This window comes from Polypterus senegalus, chromosome 12, assembly GCF_016835505.1.
Source record: "Polypterus senegalus isolate Bchr_013 chromosome 12, ASM1683550v1, whole genome shotgun sequence".
NCBI classification, from domain to species: domain Eukaryota; kingdom Metazoa; phylum Chordata; class Cladistia; order Polypteriformes; family Polypteridae; genus Polypterus; species Polypterus senegalus.
In genome coordinates, this window is record NC_053165.1 from 40,199,442 (window position 1) to 40,221,077 (window position 21,636).

Genomic DNA, 21,636 nt, shown 5'->3' on the forward strand with positions numbered 1-21,636 from the left:
TAATGTGCAGTGAATACACTTGACTTGAGCATTCATAGTTTTCATCCTCTTTCTCTGCACGTTTAGCATTTCTTTGCTCAGTGGTTGATGCGCTTACTGCTTCCTGAGCAGCTCTTTTCTCCACCCTAGTGGCCCACTTCTTCTCTTCTTTCGTTGGCATCTTTTCATGTTAAAACTGATTAAGTCAGTGTTTACGTTGCAATTACTTAGTACATTTTCTTTATTTTTCACTTAAGCTGGCACTTAAGTCTTCAGTCTGCCTCAAGAATGATTTAAGATACGAAGAGGTAGAGGAAGTGATGGCGAAGGTGGTAGGGATAAGAACGGCGCCCATACACATGCACCGCACGGCCACTCTGCTGGCCGCTGCTGAGAGTTGATTCTATAGAAAAAATAAAAACAAAAAGAAGAATAACCTTGGAGGTCAATCATCACCCCAAAAGCGAATAGTAGACGTCACATAGTATATGTGTAGCAAATTTCAGGTCAATAGGTCAGACGGTTTAAGAACTACAGGTGATTTAAATTCCTGGACAGACAAACAGACAGACACTAGCGTATTATATATAAAGATGAAGGTACCCTTAATAGAAGTTAAGACAATATTGCAGTGAAGAGGTGCATCAGACACCTGAGTTAATTGCTCTTTCACTGTCTGTATGAAGTTTGTAAAATTTCTCTGTGCCTGCTTCTGTTTTCCTGGATAATCCAGTTTTCTTCTGTGTTACAAAGTTATGTATGTAAAGTTAAACGGCATCTTTAAAGTGACCCAGGATGAGGGAGTATGACCAGCCATGAAAGAATATTTTGTCTTGGTTTGGTTCCTGCCATGTGTATTATGCTGCTGGAGTAGGCTTTAGCTATCCATGACCCTGAAATGGAGGAAGAGAGAGGTTGGAAGCAGGCACTGATACAGCGTGTTGCCGCAGCCTGAGTGTAGCCATGCAATGGGTGACACCTCAGCACCACAGTAGTTCAAATGGAGTGGCAAGAACAGTGTGACAGTGGCCGGAGTGCCAATTCTGCCATCAGCCCCTAAAGTTTTCCCTGCAACTTTGAGGAACGGGAAGTAAACTGTTTAAAATAATGGATGGATGGATAATGCAATCTGATGTTGTAGAGGTGGTAAATAATGAGATTTAAATATAGTCAAATGCATGTAATTTAAACAGTTGTTTATTAAATGAAAAAAAAAATGTAACAGTTGTTTATTAATAGAAAACAATGTAATATTTTGCTTTACAAATATTTTAAATAATGAATAGTGAACCTTTGGACCTCATCTTGCTTTAAAGGCACTTTTTTATTCAATGTCATATAACCTAGCCCTCTTGTATTTAAATATGGGCACTGACATTTAGTCAGTACTAAAGAGCCATGGTGGTGGATTTCTTCTTACATTTGGAGGAATGTTACTCCTAAAGAGGTTCAAGGTTGATGAACTGTAACCTGAAAAGAAGAAGCAAAAACTGTTAGTAAGCATTTTGCACAGTATGCAAAACTTGTTATCCTACATGAAAAAATAATTGGTGGACTCTTTCTTATGCACAGATGCTACCCAACGCAAAAAGCCTGTTTGTCTAAACTCCCACTTCATATTTTTAACATGCAGACTTGGTCAAAACACTTACTTTTTGTTGGACCAAACGGTGAGAATTGGTAAGATGCACGATTTAAGCTATTTTGACTAGATTGTGATTGTTTATGCCAGATATGCTTATTCAAGCCACTGCCCTTCTTGCATTTTTATTGACTATAGTGTCTTAAGGGTTTACAGAGAATGGTGAGGTAAACACAAAATTCAGTGAGCAGCAGTTCTGTGGGGAAAATACACCAAGTAAATCTGAAATGTCCAGACTTACTCAATCTGAAAACAAAGGCCATGACACTTCAAGTAACAGCTCTCATGAACAGTATTGTGCAGAAGGACACTTCTGCATGGACAACAAGTGGATGGGTAAACCATAGGGCTTTCTAGTCATCTGTAAACAGCATGATAAGGCAATAGTGGACACATGACCACAAAAACTGGATGACTGAAAATAATAAAACTGTTTTGTCAGTTGTTACTTTCTGTTGTAGATTCTAGGGTAAGAATTTGTTCAAACAGCATGCATTCATTGATCCATTCTGGCTTTTGTCAATGATGCAGGCTGGTGCTGGTAGTATAATTCTGTTGGGAAGGTTTCGTTAATAACAGTTGAAATTTAAATGCTATAGCACACTTAATTATTGTTGCTGATTGAAGGCTACAAAGAGCTATCTCAGAGGTTTAAACTGTCAGTTTCAACTGTAGGAAATATAAGTCAGGAAATGGGAGGCCACAGGCACAGTTGCTGTTAAACCCTGGTTTGGCAGGTCAAGAAAAATACAGGAGCGGCATGTGCACAGGATTGTGAGAATGGTTACAGACAACCCACAGATCACCTCCAAAGACATGCAAGAACATCTTGCTGCAGATGATGTATCTGTACATTGTTTTACAATTCAGCGCAATTTCACAAAGAACATCTGTATGGCTGGGTGATGAGAAAAAAGCCCTTTCTGCACTCACGCCACAAACAGAGTCGCTTGTTGTATGCAAATGCTCATTTAGACAAGCCAGATTCATTTTGGAACAAAGTGCTTTGGACTGATGAGACAAAAATTGAGTTATTTGGTCATAACAAAAAGCACTTTATATGGCTAAAGAACACTGCATTCCAAGAAAAAGACCTGCTACCTACTGTCAAATTTGGTGGAGGTTCCATCATACTCTGGTGCTGTGGGGCTGTGTGGCTAGTTCAGGGACTGGGGCCCTTGTTAAAGTCAAGGGTCGGATGAATTCAACCCAATATCAACAAATTCTTCAGGATAATGTTCAAGCATCAGTCACAAAGACAAAGTTACGCAGGGGTTAGATATTCCAGCAAGACAATGACCCAAAACACAGTTCGAAATCTACAAAGGCATTCATGCAGAGGGAGAAGTACAATGTTCTGAAACGCCCATCACAGTCCCCTGACTTGAATATCATCAAAAATCTATGGGATGATTTGAAGCAGGCTGTCCATGATCGGCACCCATCAAATTTAACGGAACTGGAGAGATTTTGTATGGAAGAATGGTCAAAAATACCTCCATCCAGAATCCAGACACTCATCAAAGGCTATAGGAGGCGTCTAGAGGCTGTTATATTTGAAAAAAGGAGGCTCAACTAAGTATTAATGCAATATCTCTGTTGGGGTGCCCAAATTTACGCACCTGTCTAATTTTGTTATGATGCATATTGCATATTTTCTGTTAATCCAATAAACTTAATGTCACTGCTGAAATACTACTGTTTCCATAAGGCATGTCATATATTAATAGGAAGTTGCTACTTTGAAAGCTCAGCCAATGATAAACCAAAGAATCCAAAGAATTTAGAGGGGTTCCCAACTTTTTCATATAACTGTAAAATGGGGGAGCATCAAAATTCTGCACAATTTTTTTAAGTGTACCATAGCAACTTTAGTACAATAAAGGCTGACAATTTATCCCTCCCCTATCCAACCCGCTATACCCTAACTACAGGGTCACGGGGGTCTGCTGGAGCCAATCCCAGCCAACACAGGGTGCAAGGCAGAAAACAAACCCTGGGCAGGGTGCCAGCCCACTGCAGGGCATACACCCACACACCAAGCACACACTACAGACAATTTAGGATCACCAATTCACCTGACCTGCATGTCTTTGGACTGTGGGAGGAAACCCACACAGACACGGGAGAACATGCAAACTTCACGCAGGGAGGACCCAGGAAGCGAACCCGAGTCTCCTAACTGCAAGGCATAAAACCAATAATAACTGTGACTCTTAGTGTCTTAGTTACATAACCAGCATCCTGGACGTTTTGTTCATACTTGTTCCCTTAGTAACAAACAGAAATACAAGTAAAATTGTAATGAATTAATGTACCAACCAAATGACCATAATATGGAGGATTAAAGTAATGTAAGAGAGTAAGTAATGTTAATGGCAGTCTGAAACTGGAAACACTGCTGCACCCACAAACAAGTTAAAATATCTTTTCATGTGTGTAATTTTTAACTTTTAATAAGTCACATACACCTTCAGGCAGTTATATTCCATTAAATATACATTGCTTTGTATCAGCCAAAGAAAACTTGTACCTGGCTGGGATGGTGTTGTCTGCATAAATGGTGGATGATACACTTGATCATTTGGTGAAAATATGGTGTGGAAAGCTGAAATAAGAACAGAAGAAGCAACATCAGGGCAGAACTTTAGACAAAGGCCTTTACTCAGGAGACCAGTATAACATAAGCTGTGAGAAGTGCTTACCAATAATTACTATGGCAGTTCCTGCAAGAAGTGCAAAGAACGTGAAAAACATTATGTGATATGAGTCGATGAACTGCTGCAGGAGCCCTCCTCTCTCCCAGGACCCTGCCACTGGTGTCCCAGCTAGTGAGAAAAAGAAAACACAGAAATGTTAAAAAATCTCACAATAGGCTTATTGCAGAAGGCAAGAGTTTTACAGTTGTTCCCAGTATCTCAAAGTAGTTTCATTCATTTCAAATGTTCCAGATTTTCTCTGACCCACAACTTAGAACTCAAGTTGCATTACTGTTAACAAAACATAGAATTTTAAAAGTGTATGATAAAGTCTGTGCAGATACAGGGTGGTAGCATCTTTAGGAGTCACTTTCTAGATTATCTTCAGAGTGAGAAGGAATGTTTGCTTTGTCAAAGCAATATTCACATCACGTTTGCCTTTACCATTCAGTTTCTAAGTCCTTCTGAAGCATTAAAGTCACCCCATTGAAAGCCACACATGTTACAAAAAATACCAATTGGGCTCAAGATTATTTGTGAGCCCACTGACTGTTGTTCATCAACAGCTGCATTTATTTATATAGTATATAATGCCACAGGACCAGTGCGTGGGGTGAGGGAACAAAGTAATGGCCTAAGGCAGGGGTCCTCAATCACGGTCCTGGAGAGCCGCAGTGGCTGCAGGTTTTTGTTCTGACCTGGTTGCTTAATTAGAAAGCAATTCTTGCCAATAAAGCACTAACAAGCTATGAAATTAAATTAACTCTGCTATGTCAGGTCATTCTCATATCCTAGATTTTCTTTCCCTTTCTATCATGCAAATGATTTGAAGGCTAAAATGGACGAGTGATTCTCAGTCCTTCACTTTTATTATTTAATTAAACCCAATAGTGCAGATAAATACACACAGGTGTAAATGTAAATAAGCTAAATGGAGAAATGCTGCTCTCTCTTGTCATTTGCATGTTATTGATAATAAGGAGCAATTAAAATAGCTGTTTAAGACAAAATTAAGCAATAAGGGCTCAAAATCACTAAAGTGAAGCAGAAGTGTTACTTTAGCAATAAGTGCTTTTTATTAAGCAACTGGGTTGGAGCAAAAACCTGCAGCCACTGCGGCTCTCCAGGACCGTGATTGAGGACCCCTGGCCTAAGGTGGTACTTTGGTCAGTGCTGCAAGCATATTCTTTTTCATGTGTGGATGAGTTCTTTGAGAAGTGAGAAGAGCACTATATAAATGTAAATTTAATGTAAAAAAAAGGAATATTATTATTGTAATGCAAAATTCATTATTATTATTATCATTATTATTATAACATTATTAAATAACAATACAAACTGAGACTTAAGTATAAAATGCAAGTATTACTTAAATATCAAGCATCTAATTTATATACTACCTTTAAAAATTGTAACAAATATTTTCATTTTAAAAGTTTCAAGTACTTGGCCGGCCTAGCATTGTCATACAAAAGTGTAGCTCAAAGTGCTTTACAATAAAGTGAAAACAATTAAATTATGCACAGATAAATTAACAATAGACAGTTCAAACAAATTTAACTGGAAGACTCCAGTTGCATTGAGTTTAACTTAAAATATCATTAACTATGCACCGCTTTAAGTCTCCGATGGTTATTTTGTAAAAGTAATGATGTTATGATCTGAAGGCCAGGGAGAAGAGGAAAACAAATACTCCAGCTGAGAGAGTGCTGGAGAAAATAAACATTTAGGGCAGGTAGGGGTGCACAGTACACCAGTAGTAAGGAGACACCGTGTCACATTTTCATCATGGTTAAGGACATCACATCGCCTCCTATGTCACGTGTCCTTCTTGCACAGCTCAGCATATCCTGGTACAACTGTGGAGATGAAAGTCCACACAGGCTTCCTTCCTATAGCTAAATTTGAAAGTTCACATGCAATTAAGAAGCTTATAGCCTACATGTCCTAAACTGATAAAGTGATTGTTTAAGCAAATGAATTTATATAAACACATATGTATTGCAGAAAATACATACTGTAAGTAAAATCTTGGACAACAGAATAAAATTGCAGTATGGGTCCATTTGTTTTTGTTTTGTTACAATCTGCATTTTGTAGTATTGTAGCTGTGCGTGCTGAAGTAACATAAAAGGAGGTGTGATGAACAGCATGACAGCTTGGACTGTCCAAAAAGAAAGAAGGCGGCTAGTGCAGCAAGAGGGTTCATAAGTACAGCCATCCTTGAAGAGGAACAGGAATAGGAAGAGCATCTTCCAAGGCTAAAAGGAGGAATTAAACAGGATCCTTTCTTAAAGAGACAATAAGCGGTTATTTTAAGGTCTATTAAACAGCTGATTGTGTCTTTGTGTGAGTCCTTCCTCCACAACAACTCAGGTTGTAACATTATATTTTGTTTGCTGTATGATGTAGTGACACAACATTGCATTTTTTTTTGTTAAAACTAAAAACTTCTTTATATTAAGGGGTCAGTTCAATTTATATGCTTTCTGCATAATGCTCATGTATGCCTTTACAAACGTTAAATGACTAAGCAAATAAAAATGATGCAGAGATGGAAAAAATTAGGAAAATAAAGTACTGTACTACGAAACCAATAACAGTTATTCTGTGCTGCCGACACAAAATAAATTTGTGATGTGATTTAATTTCCTCATGAAGATACTTTCCACATCTATGATGATATTAATAAGGCAGCACTGCCTTAACCATTAAGTAAAATAAGCACATGCTTAGGGAAACAAGGGAAAACTGAACACCATATAGTTTTTATAAAAGTAGGTGAAAACGATTCGTATAAACAAATTTACAAATAGGCAACAGTAAGCGTTATTTTTACATGCTTTAGCAATGGATATAGCATTTCAATATTCATGGCTAAAGCATGTAAAATATCTTCAAAGTTAGAAAGCAATGGAATCGATGATGTTTTATTTGTCGATGATGTTTTATTTGGTACAAATTAGGATGTCTCTTTCCAAAAAAAATGTTCACCAAAATCTGTTTCCGTAGAACAAGGATTTTGAAAACTGAAAAGAATGCACTTGCGATCATTTAATTTCAGTAGTGTGACAAGTGTGAAACCTTTCTTTAGTAGGGTGAATTTTTGAGCTTTGTTTGATAGCCTCAGATGAGGTAGTATTCAGTTGCTGGAGATGTACATTTTCCTAGATTTCTATCTATCTATCTATCTATCTATCTATCTATCTATCTATCTATCTATCTAATCTATCTATCTATCTATCTATCTATCTATCTATCTATCTATCTATCTATCTATCTATCTATCTATCTGTCTGTCTGTCTGTCAGGCTTGTGCAATTTATGTTCATTAATTTCATGTTCAGTTCTTATTTTATTTTGCACAATAGATATATTGGAACTAATTTAGTTGATTAAAATTGTCCTTATGAAAAAAAATCACAAAAGCTCTACACTGTTTAAACAAATGAAATTGAGCCAACAGAAACACCCAAACGGCATTCAGTCTGAAAAGTATAAGCATGTAAATTACAGTTGTGGCCAAAAGTTTTGAGAATTACACAAGTATTGGTTTTCACAGCATTTGTTGCTTCATTGTTTTTAGATAATTTTGTCAGATGTTTCTGTGGTATACTGGAGTATAATTACAAGCATTTCATAAGTTTCAAAGGCTTTTATTGACAATAGCATTAAACTTATGTAAAGAGTTAAAATTTGCAGTGTTGCAAATCACCCCAGCAGCAAACTGTGTGAAAATCAAAACTTTTGGCCACGACTATACACCTTGACATATATTATAACTGTGATAATTTTTTACTGTGATATACATTTTTGGCCATACCACTCACCCTTAAGGACAGGGGTGGGCAAACATTTTTGTTCCCAGGCCAAATTGTTAATAATAAGTCATACAGTGGGCCAAATATAATGTAGGAGGGTCTATGTACCCATGCAATCTAGCAAAAGTTAATGAAATTGGTTACCTTGTTAAAATAGTTGCTCCAAGAAATTATTTCCTTATATCATTTTATTAAAAGTTATTAAGAGCAATGCTCCAACTCCAAGAAAAGAGTAACTTTAGAGTAAAGTGATTTGGTACATCTTTGTTTCTAGTCATGAACATTAAAATGCTTAATTCTGCACAAATCGTTGATATCAGCTGAGATGCTTTGCAGTTGCACTGTTCTTGAATTTAGTCCTTTTGATTTGTGAGAAAGCCTGCATGCAATTTTACGTGCTACCAAATAATGATACCCTGCATACAGCATGCTTTCAAAGCCTTGGAAACAAATCCTGAATACGTTCAGTTTGTAGAAGTCAAGCACAGCAGGTTTTTTAAACTTATTTTTAAGTTCACTATTCTACTAGGGTTCAAATACTTCCAGCTGCAAGATTTCTGGAACATTGTCTACATTAACAGCAAAAGGAGATGAAAAAAATTCCAAAATCTCTCTCGCAGCCCCTAAACACCCAAAGGTAAAATTTAAATTCACCATGAAGGCTGTCAGTCTGAGCTGCATATCTGGTGATCCACTCTTCTGTTTGAGTGCCGTTCCTTAAAATCAAGAAAGCAAATGGATTTTGCATGTTGCAACCCAGATTACTGTAAAATGTGATTAATGGAGAAAAGAATAAATTAACAGTACTATACCAAAACTGAAATTAGCTCACCTAAAGAATCATAACTATCCTCTTCTTCTGACGTGGCAATTAAGCATTTGGAAAACACACAAACTGCCCACAATTGATTGCAATGCCACTGCTAGTAACTATATGTTACTCCTTGTCTCACCAAACATGGGTTGAAGGCCAATAATAATCCATTCTGGTCAATCCTCTACTGGAAAATCTTTCTCCTCTTAAACTCCTTCTTACACATTTGCAAACTTATAAAATCACCATGAGCAAATTCATATTCTTTAAAAATAAATATGCTAGACAAAGGGAAGTATGCAGTTAAAAAAATCCACATTTACCCATTGATATGGCAGTGCAACAAACTGCTGTTACTCATGTGGTAAAGATTTGATTTATTTCATAATTTTTGAATGACATTGTGACACAGAATGATAAGAAAACAGCAAGGGGCATTACACGTTACATTAAAACAATTCCCATCATATGATCTGTGACAGCTTGACCAGACTAACCACTTGACCAGACCGGCTAGTGTTGACAGAGATAACTGGAGGGGTGGATCAGATCACATTTTTTTCTCCTTTTTGAAATCACTACTGGACTGCTTTGCATAGACATGTCTGGTCTTCATCTGATTGTTTTACATTTAACATGCCCTGTAAATTTTGAGCATCAGTTTGTTTCTTCTTTTCTGATTGAAAGTGGCCGTTGAAGGCAGATTTAAAGGCTTTTTCCAACCTCTGGTGATGTGACATAAAAATGATGCTTGTCAAACTTATACAGTATTTGTATCCTTAGATGGCAGAGGAGGCCAGTTCTAGGACCACAAACCTTTGACAGTGGGGAATTATTAAATCCAAATATATTGTTATCCTTTTATCCATTAAATTAACCTTCTTCTTCAAGACATAGGGCTGTAGAAGGCTAGTAGCAATCCCTGAAGTATAAGGTGACAAGCAAGAACTGACCACAAGGATGTTAGTCCTACTCAGGATATTCTGCCAGAATGACAGAGGCAGGAAAAATTAAATTAAGACGTGAGAACATAAAATGTGACCAGAAAACAGGCAAAGATTTGTGCCAAAAATCAGAACCCTACATCGTAGTTAAAAATATTTTTGCACAAAGTTCATTTACTAGTGTCACACATGTGTGCATAGGAGGCAGCTGAAGGGCTTAGAGATGAATGATAATACATCTGCCCAGGGGGGCGGGGTGGACTGTCGCTCTTTCTAAGTTCCCTGCAGGCCTTTCGCGGTAAATCCCACCAGGAGCCACCGCCTCGACTCGGGACACATCAGTTCCGGTCCTGGGCCCGAGGACAACACCACTTCTGGTTCTGGGCCCGAGAACGACATCACTTCCGGCCCCGGCCCCAAGGACGACATCACTTCCCCCAAACTTCCTATAAAGCCTCACACCTTTTCCCTGGAAGGCAGTTCTGTTTTGGACTCTTGTCTTGTAGCCTTGACTCAACTATGAATCATTTACTTTTGCAGCCAGGATATCGAATTAAATGTGTGGCTGCCCCAGATGTTCTCTTGTCTCTTCATCTCACACTAGGAACACTATGAAAATGTATTAAACTCTTTGTCTTCACCTTGTAAACTCGAATGATGAGGAAGTGCTCAGCATGAGCTTTATACCATCATTTCCAAATGATTTCCTTAGCAATGCAATAGCAACTGCTGACAAAATGATGGTGCCAGCGATAAATGAAGTAGAGTCAAAGGGACCAAACTGGGAAAGATGTGCAGCATGTTAGGGTGATAAAAGATGGAAATGTTCTCATAAGTGAGGAGAGTGTGTTGAGCAGATGGAAAGAGCACTTTGAGAGGCTGATGAAGGAAATGAGAGAGATAGAAGGTTGGATGATTTCGAGATAGTGAATCAGGAAGTATAATGGATTACCAAGAAAGAAGTAAGGACAGCTATGAAGAAGATGAAGAATGGGAGGGCTGTTAGTCCAGATGATATACCTGTGGAAGCATGGAGGTTTTTAGGAGAGATGGCAGTGAAGTTTGTAACCAGATTGTTTAATGCAATATTGGAAAGTGAGAGGATGCCTGAGGAGTGGAGAAGAAGTGTACAGTGGTACCTCTGGTCATGACCGTAATTCGTTCCAAAAGTCTGGACATGACTGGATTTGGTCACGACCCGAACATAATAAAATTAGATTGTATGTAAATGCAATTAATCCGTTCCAGACCGTATGAACTGTATGTAAGTATATATTTTTTTAAGCATAGAAATAGTTAATTATACCATAGAATGCAAAGTGTAATAGTAAACAAAATGTAAAAACATTGAATAACACTGAGAAAACCTTGAACAACAGAGAAAACTAACATTGTAAGAGTTCGCGCTAGACCCTTACGAACCGCTCGCTGTAAACACTTTGTTTTATGAGTTTTAAGCACAGGGAAAATTAGACAGACAGACAGACAGACAGACAGGCAGACAGACAGACAGACAGACAGACAGACAGATAGATAGATAGATAGATAGATAGATAGATAGATAGATAGATAGATAGATAGATATACTTTATTAATCCCAAGGGGAAATTCACATACTCCATCAGCAGCATACTGATAAAAAACAATATTAAAGAGTGATAAAAATGCAGGTAAAATGGACAATAACTTTGTATAATGTTAACGTTCCCCCAACGGGTGGAATTGAAGAATTGCATAGTGTGGGGGAGGAACGATCTCCTCAGACTGTCAGTGGCGCAGGACAGTGACAGCAGTCTGTCGCTGAAGCTACTCCTCTGTCTGGAGATGATACTGTTCTGTGGATGCAGTGGATTCTCCATGATTGACAGGAGGCTGCTAAGCGCCCGTCGCACTGCCACGGATGTCAAACTGTCCAGATCCATGCCTACAATACAGCCTGCCTTTCTCACCAGTTTGTCCAGGCGTGAGGCGTCTTTCTTCTTTATGCTGCCTCCCCAGCACACCACCGCATAGAAGAGGGCACTCGCCACAGCCGTCTTCTAAGGAAGTATAGTCGGCTCTGTCCTCTCTTGCACAGAGCATCAGTATTGGCAATCCAGTCCAATTTATCATCCAGCTGCACTCCCAGGTATTTATAGGTTTGTACCCTCTGCGCAGAGTTGCCTCTGATAATCACGGGGTCCAGGAGGGGCCTGGGTCTCCTAAAATCCACCACCAGCTCCTTGGTTTTGCTGGAGTTCAGGTGTAAGTGGTTTGAGTCACACCATTTAACAAAGTCCTTGATTAGGCTCCTATACTCCTCCTCCTGCCCACTCCAAACTTTTGCACGTGGCAGGACTCCAAGTTGTATTGGAAGTCCGATGTATATAGGCTGAACAGGACCGGAGAAAGTACAGTCCCCTGCGGTGCTCCTGTGTTGCTGACCACAATGTCAGAGCTGTAGTTCCTGAGACTTACATACTGAGGTCTGTCTGTAAGACAATCCACGATCCATGCCACCAGGTATGAATCAACTCCCATCTCTGTCAGCTTGTCCCTAAGGAGCAGAGGTTGGATTGTATTGAAGGCGCTAGAAAAGTCCAGAAACATAATTTTTACAGCACCACTGCCTCTGTCCAAGTGGGAGAGGGATCGGTGTAGCATATAGATGATGGCATCCTCCGCTCCCACCTTCTCCTGGTATCCAAACTGGAGATGGTCGAGGGAGTGGCGGACCTGTGGCCTCAGGTGGTAAAGCAGCAGCCGCTCCATGATCTTCATCATATGTGACGTCAGGGTGACAGGCCGGAAGTCATTTAGCTCACTAAGACGTGATACCTTTGGGACTGGGGTGATGCAAGATGTTTTCCAAAGCCTTGGTACTCTCCCCTGTTAAAGGCTCAGGCTGAAGATGCGCTGTAGAGGACTCCTCAGCTCCAGCACACAGGCCTTCTGCAGTCGTGGCGATACTCCATCTGGACCCACTGCTTTGCAGGCACGAAGTCTCCTCAGCTCTCTGCTCATCTGGGCTGCTGTAATTGTGGGTAGGGATGTCTCTCCTATGCTGGTATCAGCAGAAGGATGGGTGGAGGGTGCAGTACTCCAAGGTGAGTGGGTTAGGGTGGTCAAACCTGTTAAAGAAGTTGTTAATTTGGTTTGCTCTCTCCACGTCTCTCTCGATGGTGGCACCCTGCTTCGTGCTGCAGCCAGTGATGATTTTCATCCCATCCCATACTTCCTTCATGCTGTTATTCTGCAGCTTCTGTTACAGCTATTTCCTGTACTGCTCCTTTGCCGCCCTGAGCTTGACTCGGAGTTCCTTCTGCACACGCTTGAGCTCATGCTGATCATCGCCTTTAAAAGCCCTTTTCTTCTGGTTCAAAAGGCCCTTGATGTCACTTGTAATCCATGGCTTGTTGTTAGCATAGCAGCGTACTGTTCTTACTGGAACTACAATGTCCATACAGAAGTTGATGTAGCTACAATGTCCATACAGAAGTTGATGTAGTCAGTAGTGCAGTCAACAACCTCCTCAATGTTCTCACTATGTGACCCCTGCAGGATATCCCAGTCCGTAGTTCCAAAACAGTCTCTCAGAGCCTGCTCTGCCTCAGGGGACCACTTCCTAAATGAGCATGTGGTTGTAGGTAGCTCCCACACTCTTGGTTTCTAGTGAGGCTGAAGCAGAAACAGGTTATGATTTGCTTTCCCAAGCGCAGGCAGCGAGGTGGCTTTCTCGCATATGATCGCCTTGCTAACGCTATCCCCTACAAGATGCTTCTCGTTCAACCACACTAGCAACAGTTTTTCAGCACTTGAGGCCTCTGCTTGGTTAACATTGTTACTCCTTTTGCAACATAAGCTGCTTTGTTAGGCCCTGTATACGCAAACAATAGAAAATGGGAAACAGATGAATGGGAAATCATTGGCGCCTAGGGAAACTGGCCACCAGTGTTTTTGTTCACCACCAAAGCGTGTGGTCGTGAACAGATGCAAAATTTTGGCAAACTTTTTGATCATAACCCGATTTGTACGTGTTCGGAAATGTTCGTGACCAGAGGTTCTACTGCACTAGTACTGATTCTTAAGAATAAGGGAGATGTGCAGAACTGTAGTAACTACAGAGAAGTAAAGTTGATGAGCCACAGCATGATGTTATGGGAAAGAATAGTTGAAGCTAGATTAAGAAGGGAGGTAATGATTAGTGAGCAGCAGTACAGTTTCATGCTGGGATAAAGCACTTCAGATGTTTGCTCTGAGGGTGCTGATGGAGAAGTATAGAGAAGGACAGAAGGAGTTCCATTGTGGCTTTGTTCTCTTAGAACAGCATATGATAGAGTGCCTAGAAATGAGTTGTGGTATTTTATGAGGAAGTTGGGAGTGGCAGTTATGTATGTAAGAGTTGTACAGGATATGTACAAGGGAAGTGTGACAGTGGTGAGGTCTGTGGCAGAAGTGACAACTGCATTAAGGGTAGAGTTAGAATTACATCAGGAATCAGCTCTGAGCCCTTTCATATTTGCAGTGGTGATGGACAGGTTGACAGACAAGATTAGACATAGTCCTCGTGGACTATGAGGTTTGCAGATGATATTGTGATTTGTAGCGAGAGTAGGAAGCAGGCTGAGGAGACCTTGGAGTGGTGGAGATATGCTCAACAGCACAGAGTAATGAGGAGTGGTGGAAGAGAAGTGAAGAAGAGAGTGCAGACAGTGTGGAGTGGGTGGAGAACAGTATCAGGAGTGATTTGTGACAAACAGGTACCGGCAAGAGTGAAAGGGAAGGTCTAGAAGACGGTAGTAAAATGTTACATGAAATGGAGACAATGGCACTGTCAAAAATACAGGATAAAGAGCTGAAGGTGGCACAGATAAAGATATTAAGATTTGCATTGGGTGTGAAAAATATAGACAGGATTAAAAATGAGTACATTAGAGGGCCCACTCAGGTTGGACATTTGGGAGACAAAGTCAGAGAGGTGAGATTGCGTTGGTTTAAACATGTGCAAAGCAGAGATACTGGGTATATTGGGGGAAGGATGTTAAGGACGGAGATGCCAGGTAAGAAGAAAAGAGGAAGGCCTAAGAGGAGGTTTATGGATAAGATGAGAGAGGGCTGTGGTATAGCGGGTCCACAGCCCTCTCAGCAAGGGCCGGTTGTTTTTAAATAGATAATCGCCGCTTAGTTTGGGGCGTGGTGGCTATAGCATGATCTCAGGGCGATCTGCGGTGTGGGTGTTTTTCACCTAGTGCACAGGTGAAATTCTAATTCTAAACATTATCAATAATTCATTATTGCATGGCACAGTACCTGATGCACTAAAAGTGTCAGTCATTAAACCATTACTTAAAAAGTCAGACCTAGACCCACACATACTAAATAACTATAGGCCTATTTCAAATTTACCATTTCTCTCTAAAATACTAGAGAAAGTAGTCGCCAGTCAGCTTCAGTCACACCTTACGCATTACAATTTATTTGAGAAATTCCAGTCTGGCTTTCGACTGGTCATAGTACAGAAACGGCACTAACACGGGTTGTAAATGACATTCTGATATCCTCTGATGAAGGAAATTCCACTGTAATTATGTTGTTGGACTTAAGTGCAGCGTTTGACACCATTGACCATTCTATTTTACTGCACAGGCTAGAAAACGATGTTGGACTTACAGGCCCCGTGCTCGCTTGGTTCAGTTCTTATTTATCAAATCGATTGCAGTATGTACAGAAATGTGCTGACAGTACTCCATCATTATACACAGAAGTTGAATATGGTGTCCGCAGGGCTCAGTACTGGGACCTTTACTGTTTTCACTTTACATGCTTCCACTGGGATCTCTCATTAGGAAACATAATGTTAATTTTCACTGTATGCAGATGACACCCAGTTATACCTTTCATTTAAATCAAATGAAGTTTCTCCGATGTTGTCTTTAATTAGTTGTGTTAGTGAATTAAAGGAATGGATGAATGAGAACTACTTGTCTTTAAATACAGATAAAACAGAGATGTTAATTGTTGAAGGAATGACGCTGATCACAGCAATATTTTGTCGTCATTTAACTCAGTTGGAATCCCAATTAATTTTACTGAATCAGCCCGCAATCTAGGAGTTATCTTTGACTCTAGCATGTCATTTAAAGCGCATATTACAAAGTCGTCCAAAACCTGTTTTTCCATCTTAAAAATATTAGGAAATTAAGGCGCTTTCTAAATAAACAGGATTGTGAGAAATTAATTCATGCATTTATCTCTAGTAGGATTGACTACTGCAATGCGGTGTTCACTGGCTGTTCAAACTGTTCTCTATACAGCCTCCAGTTAATCCAAAATGCGCTGCAAGAATTATTACAAGAACAAGAAAATATGAACACATAACCCCAGTTCTTAAATCTTTACACTGGCTCCCAGTTAAGTTTAGGGCAGATTTCAAAATCCTCCTTTTAACATATAAAGCATTAAATGGCCAAGGTCCGCTTACTTGTCTGAACTTATCATGACTTACAAACCTGAGCGCACATTAAGATCTCAAGATGCCGGTCTGCTTAGGATTCCAAGGATTAATAAAATAACAGTGGGAGGTCGAGCTTTTAGTTACAGGGCCCCTAAACTGTGGAATGGTCTTCCTGCTTCCATAAGAAATGCCCCCTCGGTCTCAGCCTTTAAATCCCGGCTGAAGACTCACTACTTCAGTTTAGCATATCCTGACTAGAGCTGCTGATTAACTGTACATACTGCATCTCTGTTGTTAGTCATTAGCACTATAACATAAGTAACATGATAATTATATTTGAATACTAACCCTCACCTATTCTGTTTCTTTTCTCGGTACCCAAATGTGGCCATTGGTGCCACGCCCACCTGCCAAGTTGTTTGCCTGCCTATGGTAAAGTCATCCCTGATGGAGGATCACAGGAATCATGGGAAAGAGGGGTCCTTTCATCGGAGCAATGTTTCAGCCGTGGCATGGCCAAATGGAGATGCAGCTAGATGGATGAGGTCTCCAGGACTCTAAAAATATCCAAACCTAATTATGTCATATCATCTACTGTTAAACCGTAATTCTAAAATTTTTATTATGCTGTCTTAAGGAATTGTTCTGTTGTGTATATTGTATTGTATTGACCCCCTACTTTTGACACCTACTGCACGCCCAACCTACCTGGAAAGGGGTCTCTCTTTGAACTGCCTTTCCCGAGGTTTCTTCCATTTTTCCCTACAAGGTTTTATTGGGAGTTTTTCCTTGTCTTCTCAGAGAGTCAAGGCTGGGGGGCTGTCAAAAGGCAGGGCCTGTTAAAGCCCATTGCGGCACTTCCTGTGTGATTTTGGGCTATACAAAAATAAACTGTATTGTATTGTATTGTATTGTGAGGGACTGCCCACATCGGTGATTGTTCCTGGGATTGCTAATGTGCTGCAGCTGCTATGCTCTCTCAATATAAAGAAGCGCGAGTCGGTTAGGAGGGGAGAAGAAAAGAATAGGACGGAGGCTGCAGCAGGAAGCGAGCGAGCAAGGTGGTGCAAGTGAACGAACGAGTGAGTGAGTGAGTGAGTGAGCGAGCGAGCGAGCGAATGCTCGCAGGCAGCTGAAGGGTGGGTGATGTAGTAGTAGTCGCTCCCGCTGAGTGAATGAGTAGCGGGAGTGACCAATGAAGGGCGACTGGCTGTGTAAGATCGGAAATGCAGTAGGAGTTGGGAGATTTGGTGGTGGATTCCCCAGTGTGTGCGTCCTGGCCGTTGGGTGAGAACCAAGTCTCGGGCCTGGGATGAGTGCCAGACTGAAGCCGGGATCAGGAGGACTCCAGACCTGTGTGAGATGAACGAAAGGAGAGTTGCTGAGAGAGCGTCTCGCCTGCTGAAAAGCCCAACCGGGAGAAGCAGGTGAGATGCTAGTATAGAAGTGCACCGGGCTTATTGATTTTAAGGACTGCTTCCAGTGTTGTTTGAACCTAGTTGTTTTAAGGAATTGTTTTTGTTCAATTTATTGATTTTTAAACCTCCACGTTTGTCTTTTAATGGATTATTTATTTATTAAAGCACAGCACTATATAATTGAAGCACTGCACTTATTTAATGGAATGTTTGTAATAAAAGCACTTTTTTTTCCATCATCCCCATGCTCTATTGCCTCATTGTCTAGCTCATCGGTAGCATTACCGACGGTGTTGGGTTCGAGGGCTCCCGAACAGCGATGGGAGCGTGGAGCAGAACCCGCATCGTCACAAGGGCATCCAGGTGGTGGGTGTAACGGACCAGGATGCAGAGGACAGGAAGATATGGAAAAAGATGACCCGCTGTGGCAATCCCTAATGAGAGCACCCAAAAAAAGAAGTTTCATCATTTTGGGGCTATTCTCTTCCTGCTGGCTGAATATTAAACAAGTACAAATCATGAAACATGGCTTTCTAGAAACATGGGTTTTTTATGTTTAACCATAAATTTACATTTTTTACCTTTATTAGTTTCCAAAGCAATGTCTTCAGTTAACATTCTTTTAATGCAATTAAATACTGTAGCTATCTGCTTTTAGACAAAAGTATACTTTTGATATTGCATTATTTTACCATATTCACATTACAAAATAACACAAAACCTACGTTGCATTGCAGTGCTTCCATCAGCAGCATGTATTACTGTTACAGGAATGATGATAGACTGCTCTGTCAGTGGGCTGGAAATGGAGATGCCTGTTGATACCTCTCCTTGAGTGAGGAGTCTGGAGTCAGACATGCTGATTGAGTATTTCACAAAACTGGGAATTCCGTAGGAAGTCTCCTTCTGTCGGATATCAATGAGAGGAGAGCCAGATTTCACCTAGAGTAGAACGGATTTTAAAAAATATTAAAGGGTGATTTTTTAGTAGATGTTTTGAGCCTTAGATAAAAATCCTTTGTCCAAACATTTAAAATCCCCATGTTGATTATATTCATAGTATTACTATGTACAGTATACCTCAAAATCCAACTTTTTAAAATGTCATCAGGAATTAGTTTTCCTTATAAATGCATTGCAAGAATTTTTTAATTTTGAAACTTGGGCTATTATTACAAAGGGCTCTTGAGCAAGGCCATGAACCTGAAAATTACTCTAGGGGTGCTGTACAATGGCTAACCCCACACTCTGACCCAAGAAGGTTATAAAAAGACGATTTCCACTTATAAATTAATAAAGTACATATAAAAAATCCAAAATATAACTATTTGTCAAAAAATAATAATATGAAAGATAATTCAGATAAATAATGGTTTAGTTGAAAGTCCATCACCTCAAGGTGGCTTAGAATTTCTGAAGGCCCATAAACAGTAATGTCAGCAGCATCGTGCAGGCTGTTTAGCATAATCTCTGTCTCGTCTGCATGAAAGCGAGAGGTGAACGGCACTTCAGCAGTGACCTGCACTCCAGAGATATCAGCTCCTCGTATTGCAGCTTTTACTATGAGGAACTGCTGAGGAATCCGAAAGAGAAGTTTAAGCTGTTGGTGGTTTAGCCTCTGCATGCTGAGAGAACAAGTGTAGTAACCTATAAAGACAGAGAGCACCAATGAATAGATTGTATAAGCGAGAGTTGGGCAATGTATAAAGAACTTGGTGAGTTCCACTCACTTTGGAATAATAGTCTTTTCCAAGTCATTTACTTTTCTCAGTTTCATATTTTATAATCTTGTAAATTCTTCTGTAGTGAAAATCAATGATTCTTTTACTCAATCTGCAAGGTCCTAGGCAATGATTAGGATTATTTTTTGTCCATGAACATCTACAAATGTATACATAGGATGGGGCGTTGCAACACCCGTGAAAAACCTCAGACATCACCACACGAATATAAGTCCCAGGTTCAGATAAGTGATTTATTATTATCAATTACCTTACAAAAAGGCTTTTCTATTATAGACCAACACAAATCACTTTCTTCTCTTTATTCCTTTCCTCCACACCTCCAGGCGAGATTTGTCCTCCTTTATCCTGACTCTGATTCACCTGGATTTGCTATAGTGGTTCCTATCATCTTGGATCTAAAAGTACTTTTGATGTCAGGGTGTAGTCCGTAGGAAGCACTTCCAGGTCAAACAGAATTTCCAAAGTATAGTGATCATATATACCTTCTGCACCCCCTGGTAGCACCCAAGGGGCACAACAAGGCTGGTCTATCGGACTCCAGTTCCCAGCATGCCTTGCAGGAGTCTACACTGGTATCATAACTCAGGGAGGCTGCCAACTTTCATGTCGGGGGGAGCCTGTCGCTTTGCTAGGTTGTCTCCCCCTGTTCTTTATTCTACTGGCCTCCCAGCTGGGTAAGGGATCAGAATCCATCCCAACCTGTATGAGGAGTTACTGGCTGTGTAGGCATCACTCATACTCAGTGCTTATATGTATCAGAACAGCGTGTATGTGAAGTTTGTGGATGAAACTCTAATGGGTCTTATGCAAAGTACTAGGACGTGACTGGCAGTGTAGACATCACTCATAACCAGTGCTTGTGTAGACAGGAATGATGTGTGTAGAAGTTTACAAGTGCAAAAGTAGGAAAACCCATAACAAACTTGACAAATAGTTTTAGACTGTAGAATCAGAAATGTCTAAATACATTGTGGAAGTAAGACTTCCTTCAGTGGTCTGGCAAGCAATAGAAGACTAAAGCTGAGAAGTGAAAACCAGTCACTCAAGTAAAGAAAACAGGTACTGAGCTGGATGTATGAGAGCTGCGACAGTTGGTATGAATGTGTGAGGAGCTAGTGTGCAGGTTATCCATTGCTAAAGCAGAAAGCAGACAAAGCAGGGAAAAAAGGAGTGTAAGCCACCCATAGTCAAAATTACAGTAATAATTGTAATGGAATCTGAATTGAACCCTAAAATATGGGTGTGTGATGAACAGTGGAAGTACGAATAGGAACAGAAGGAGATGGTTGAAAATAGGTTGAAAATAAAGAAAAAGATCAAGGGCATTTCCTTCTGTTATTGTCCACTGCGTAACATTCTTTATGGAATTCTGAAGTCTGTTGTATATTTCCAGAATATGCTACGCCAATAACTGATTCACAACTGTTAGTAAAGGTAACCAGTGCTAAGACAGTATTTTATTTGGGAAATGTAAATTAAATAGAAGGCAGGGCAGCTGGTTGTGTTGACTGCAGTGTATGAGTAATATAGTGTAGTCTTGGAAATGACTGAGGAAAACATGGAATTAAGAAACAAATTAGCAAAAATTAAAACAAATGCAAATGTTAGTATGTGAATCGATTTTAGGAAAGACAGTGAAAGCACTTAATATTAGAGTGGTTTTAGTTCACATTTTCAGTTTAATATACAAAAATACACAGGCATTATAAAAACATGGAAAGATGGTGCAGGAAGTCAGGAAAGAGAGAAAAATAATTATTTAAACTTTTTAACTTCTTTTTCCAGATCTTTTTCAACAATGTCACTTACAGGATTGATGTTTTATGGATTTTGGGTTGGTGCAGGTTATAAATGGGGAGGGTGACATACAGAGTGGAGGAGCATACAGGAGACCAGGTTACAACTAGAACACTTAGGCAGAGTAGCACTGATTGCCTGGAAGCAAACTTTTGAATGTTGGCACCAGGCTGACAACCAAGAAGATGTGATGGACAGAAATTGTTTTGTCACCTTTCATATTGCAGACCTGCCCCAAAGACAAAGAAGCAAAGAAAAAGACCACAGACAAAGACTGAAGACTAAAGACAAAAGAAGGACAAAGAACAAAGTCTTGGAAGAAGACCTGAGGATGCAAAGAAAGA

The 21,636-nt window shown here is 40.1% G+C and overlaps 1 protein-coding gene across 1 annotated transcript in view; it reads right to left on the bottom strand.

Annotated features, from left to right (window-relative positions):
- Positions 1-1,339: 1,339 nt before the first annotated feature.
- Positions 1,340-21,636, bottom strand: part of LOC120540473 (nuclear pore membrane glycoprotein 210-like) — a 319,549-nt gene continuing 299,252 nt past the window's right edge. The window contains exons 36-40 of the mRNA XM_039771311.1: positions 19,144-19,397; positions 18,467-18,692; positions 4,327-4,437; positions 4,155-4,229; positions 1,340-1,449 (exon numbers count right to left, since the gene is read on the bottom strand). Of these exons, the coding sequence (XP_039627245.1) occupies positions 1,358-1,449; positions 4,155-4,229; positions 4,327-4,437; positions 18,467-18,692; positions 19,144-19,397 (758 nt within the window). The 3' untranslated portion in view covers positions 1,340-1,357. The remainder of the gene's footprint in view (positions 1,450-4,154; positions 4,230-4,326; positions 4,438-18,466; positions 18,693-19,143; positions 19,398-21,636) is intronic.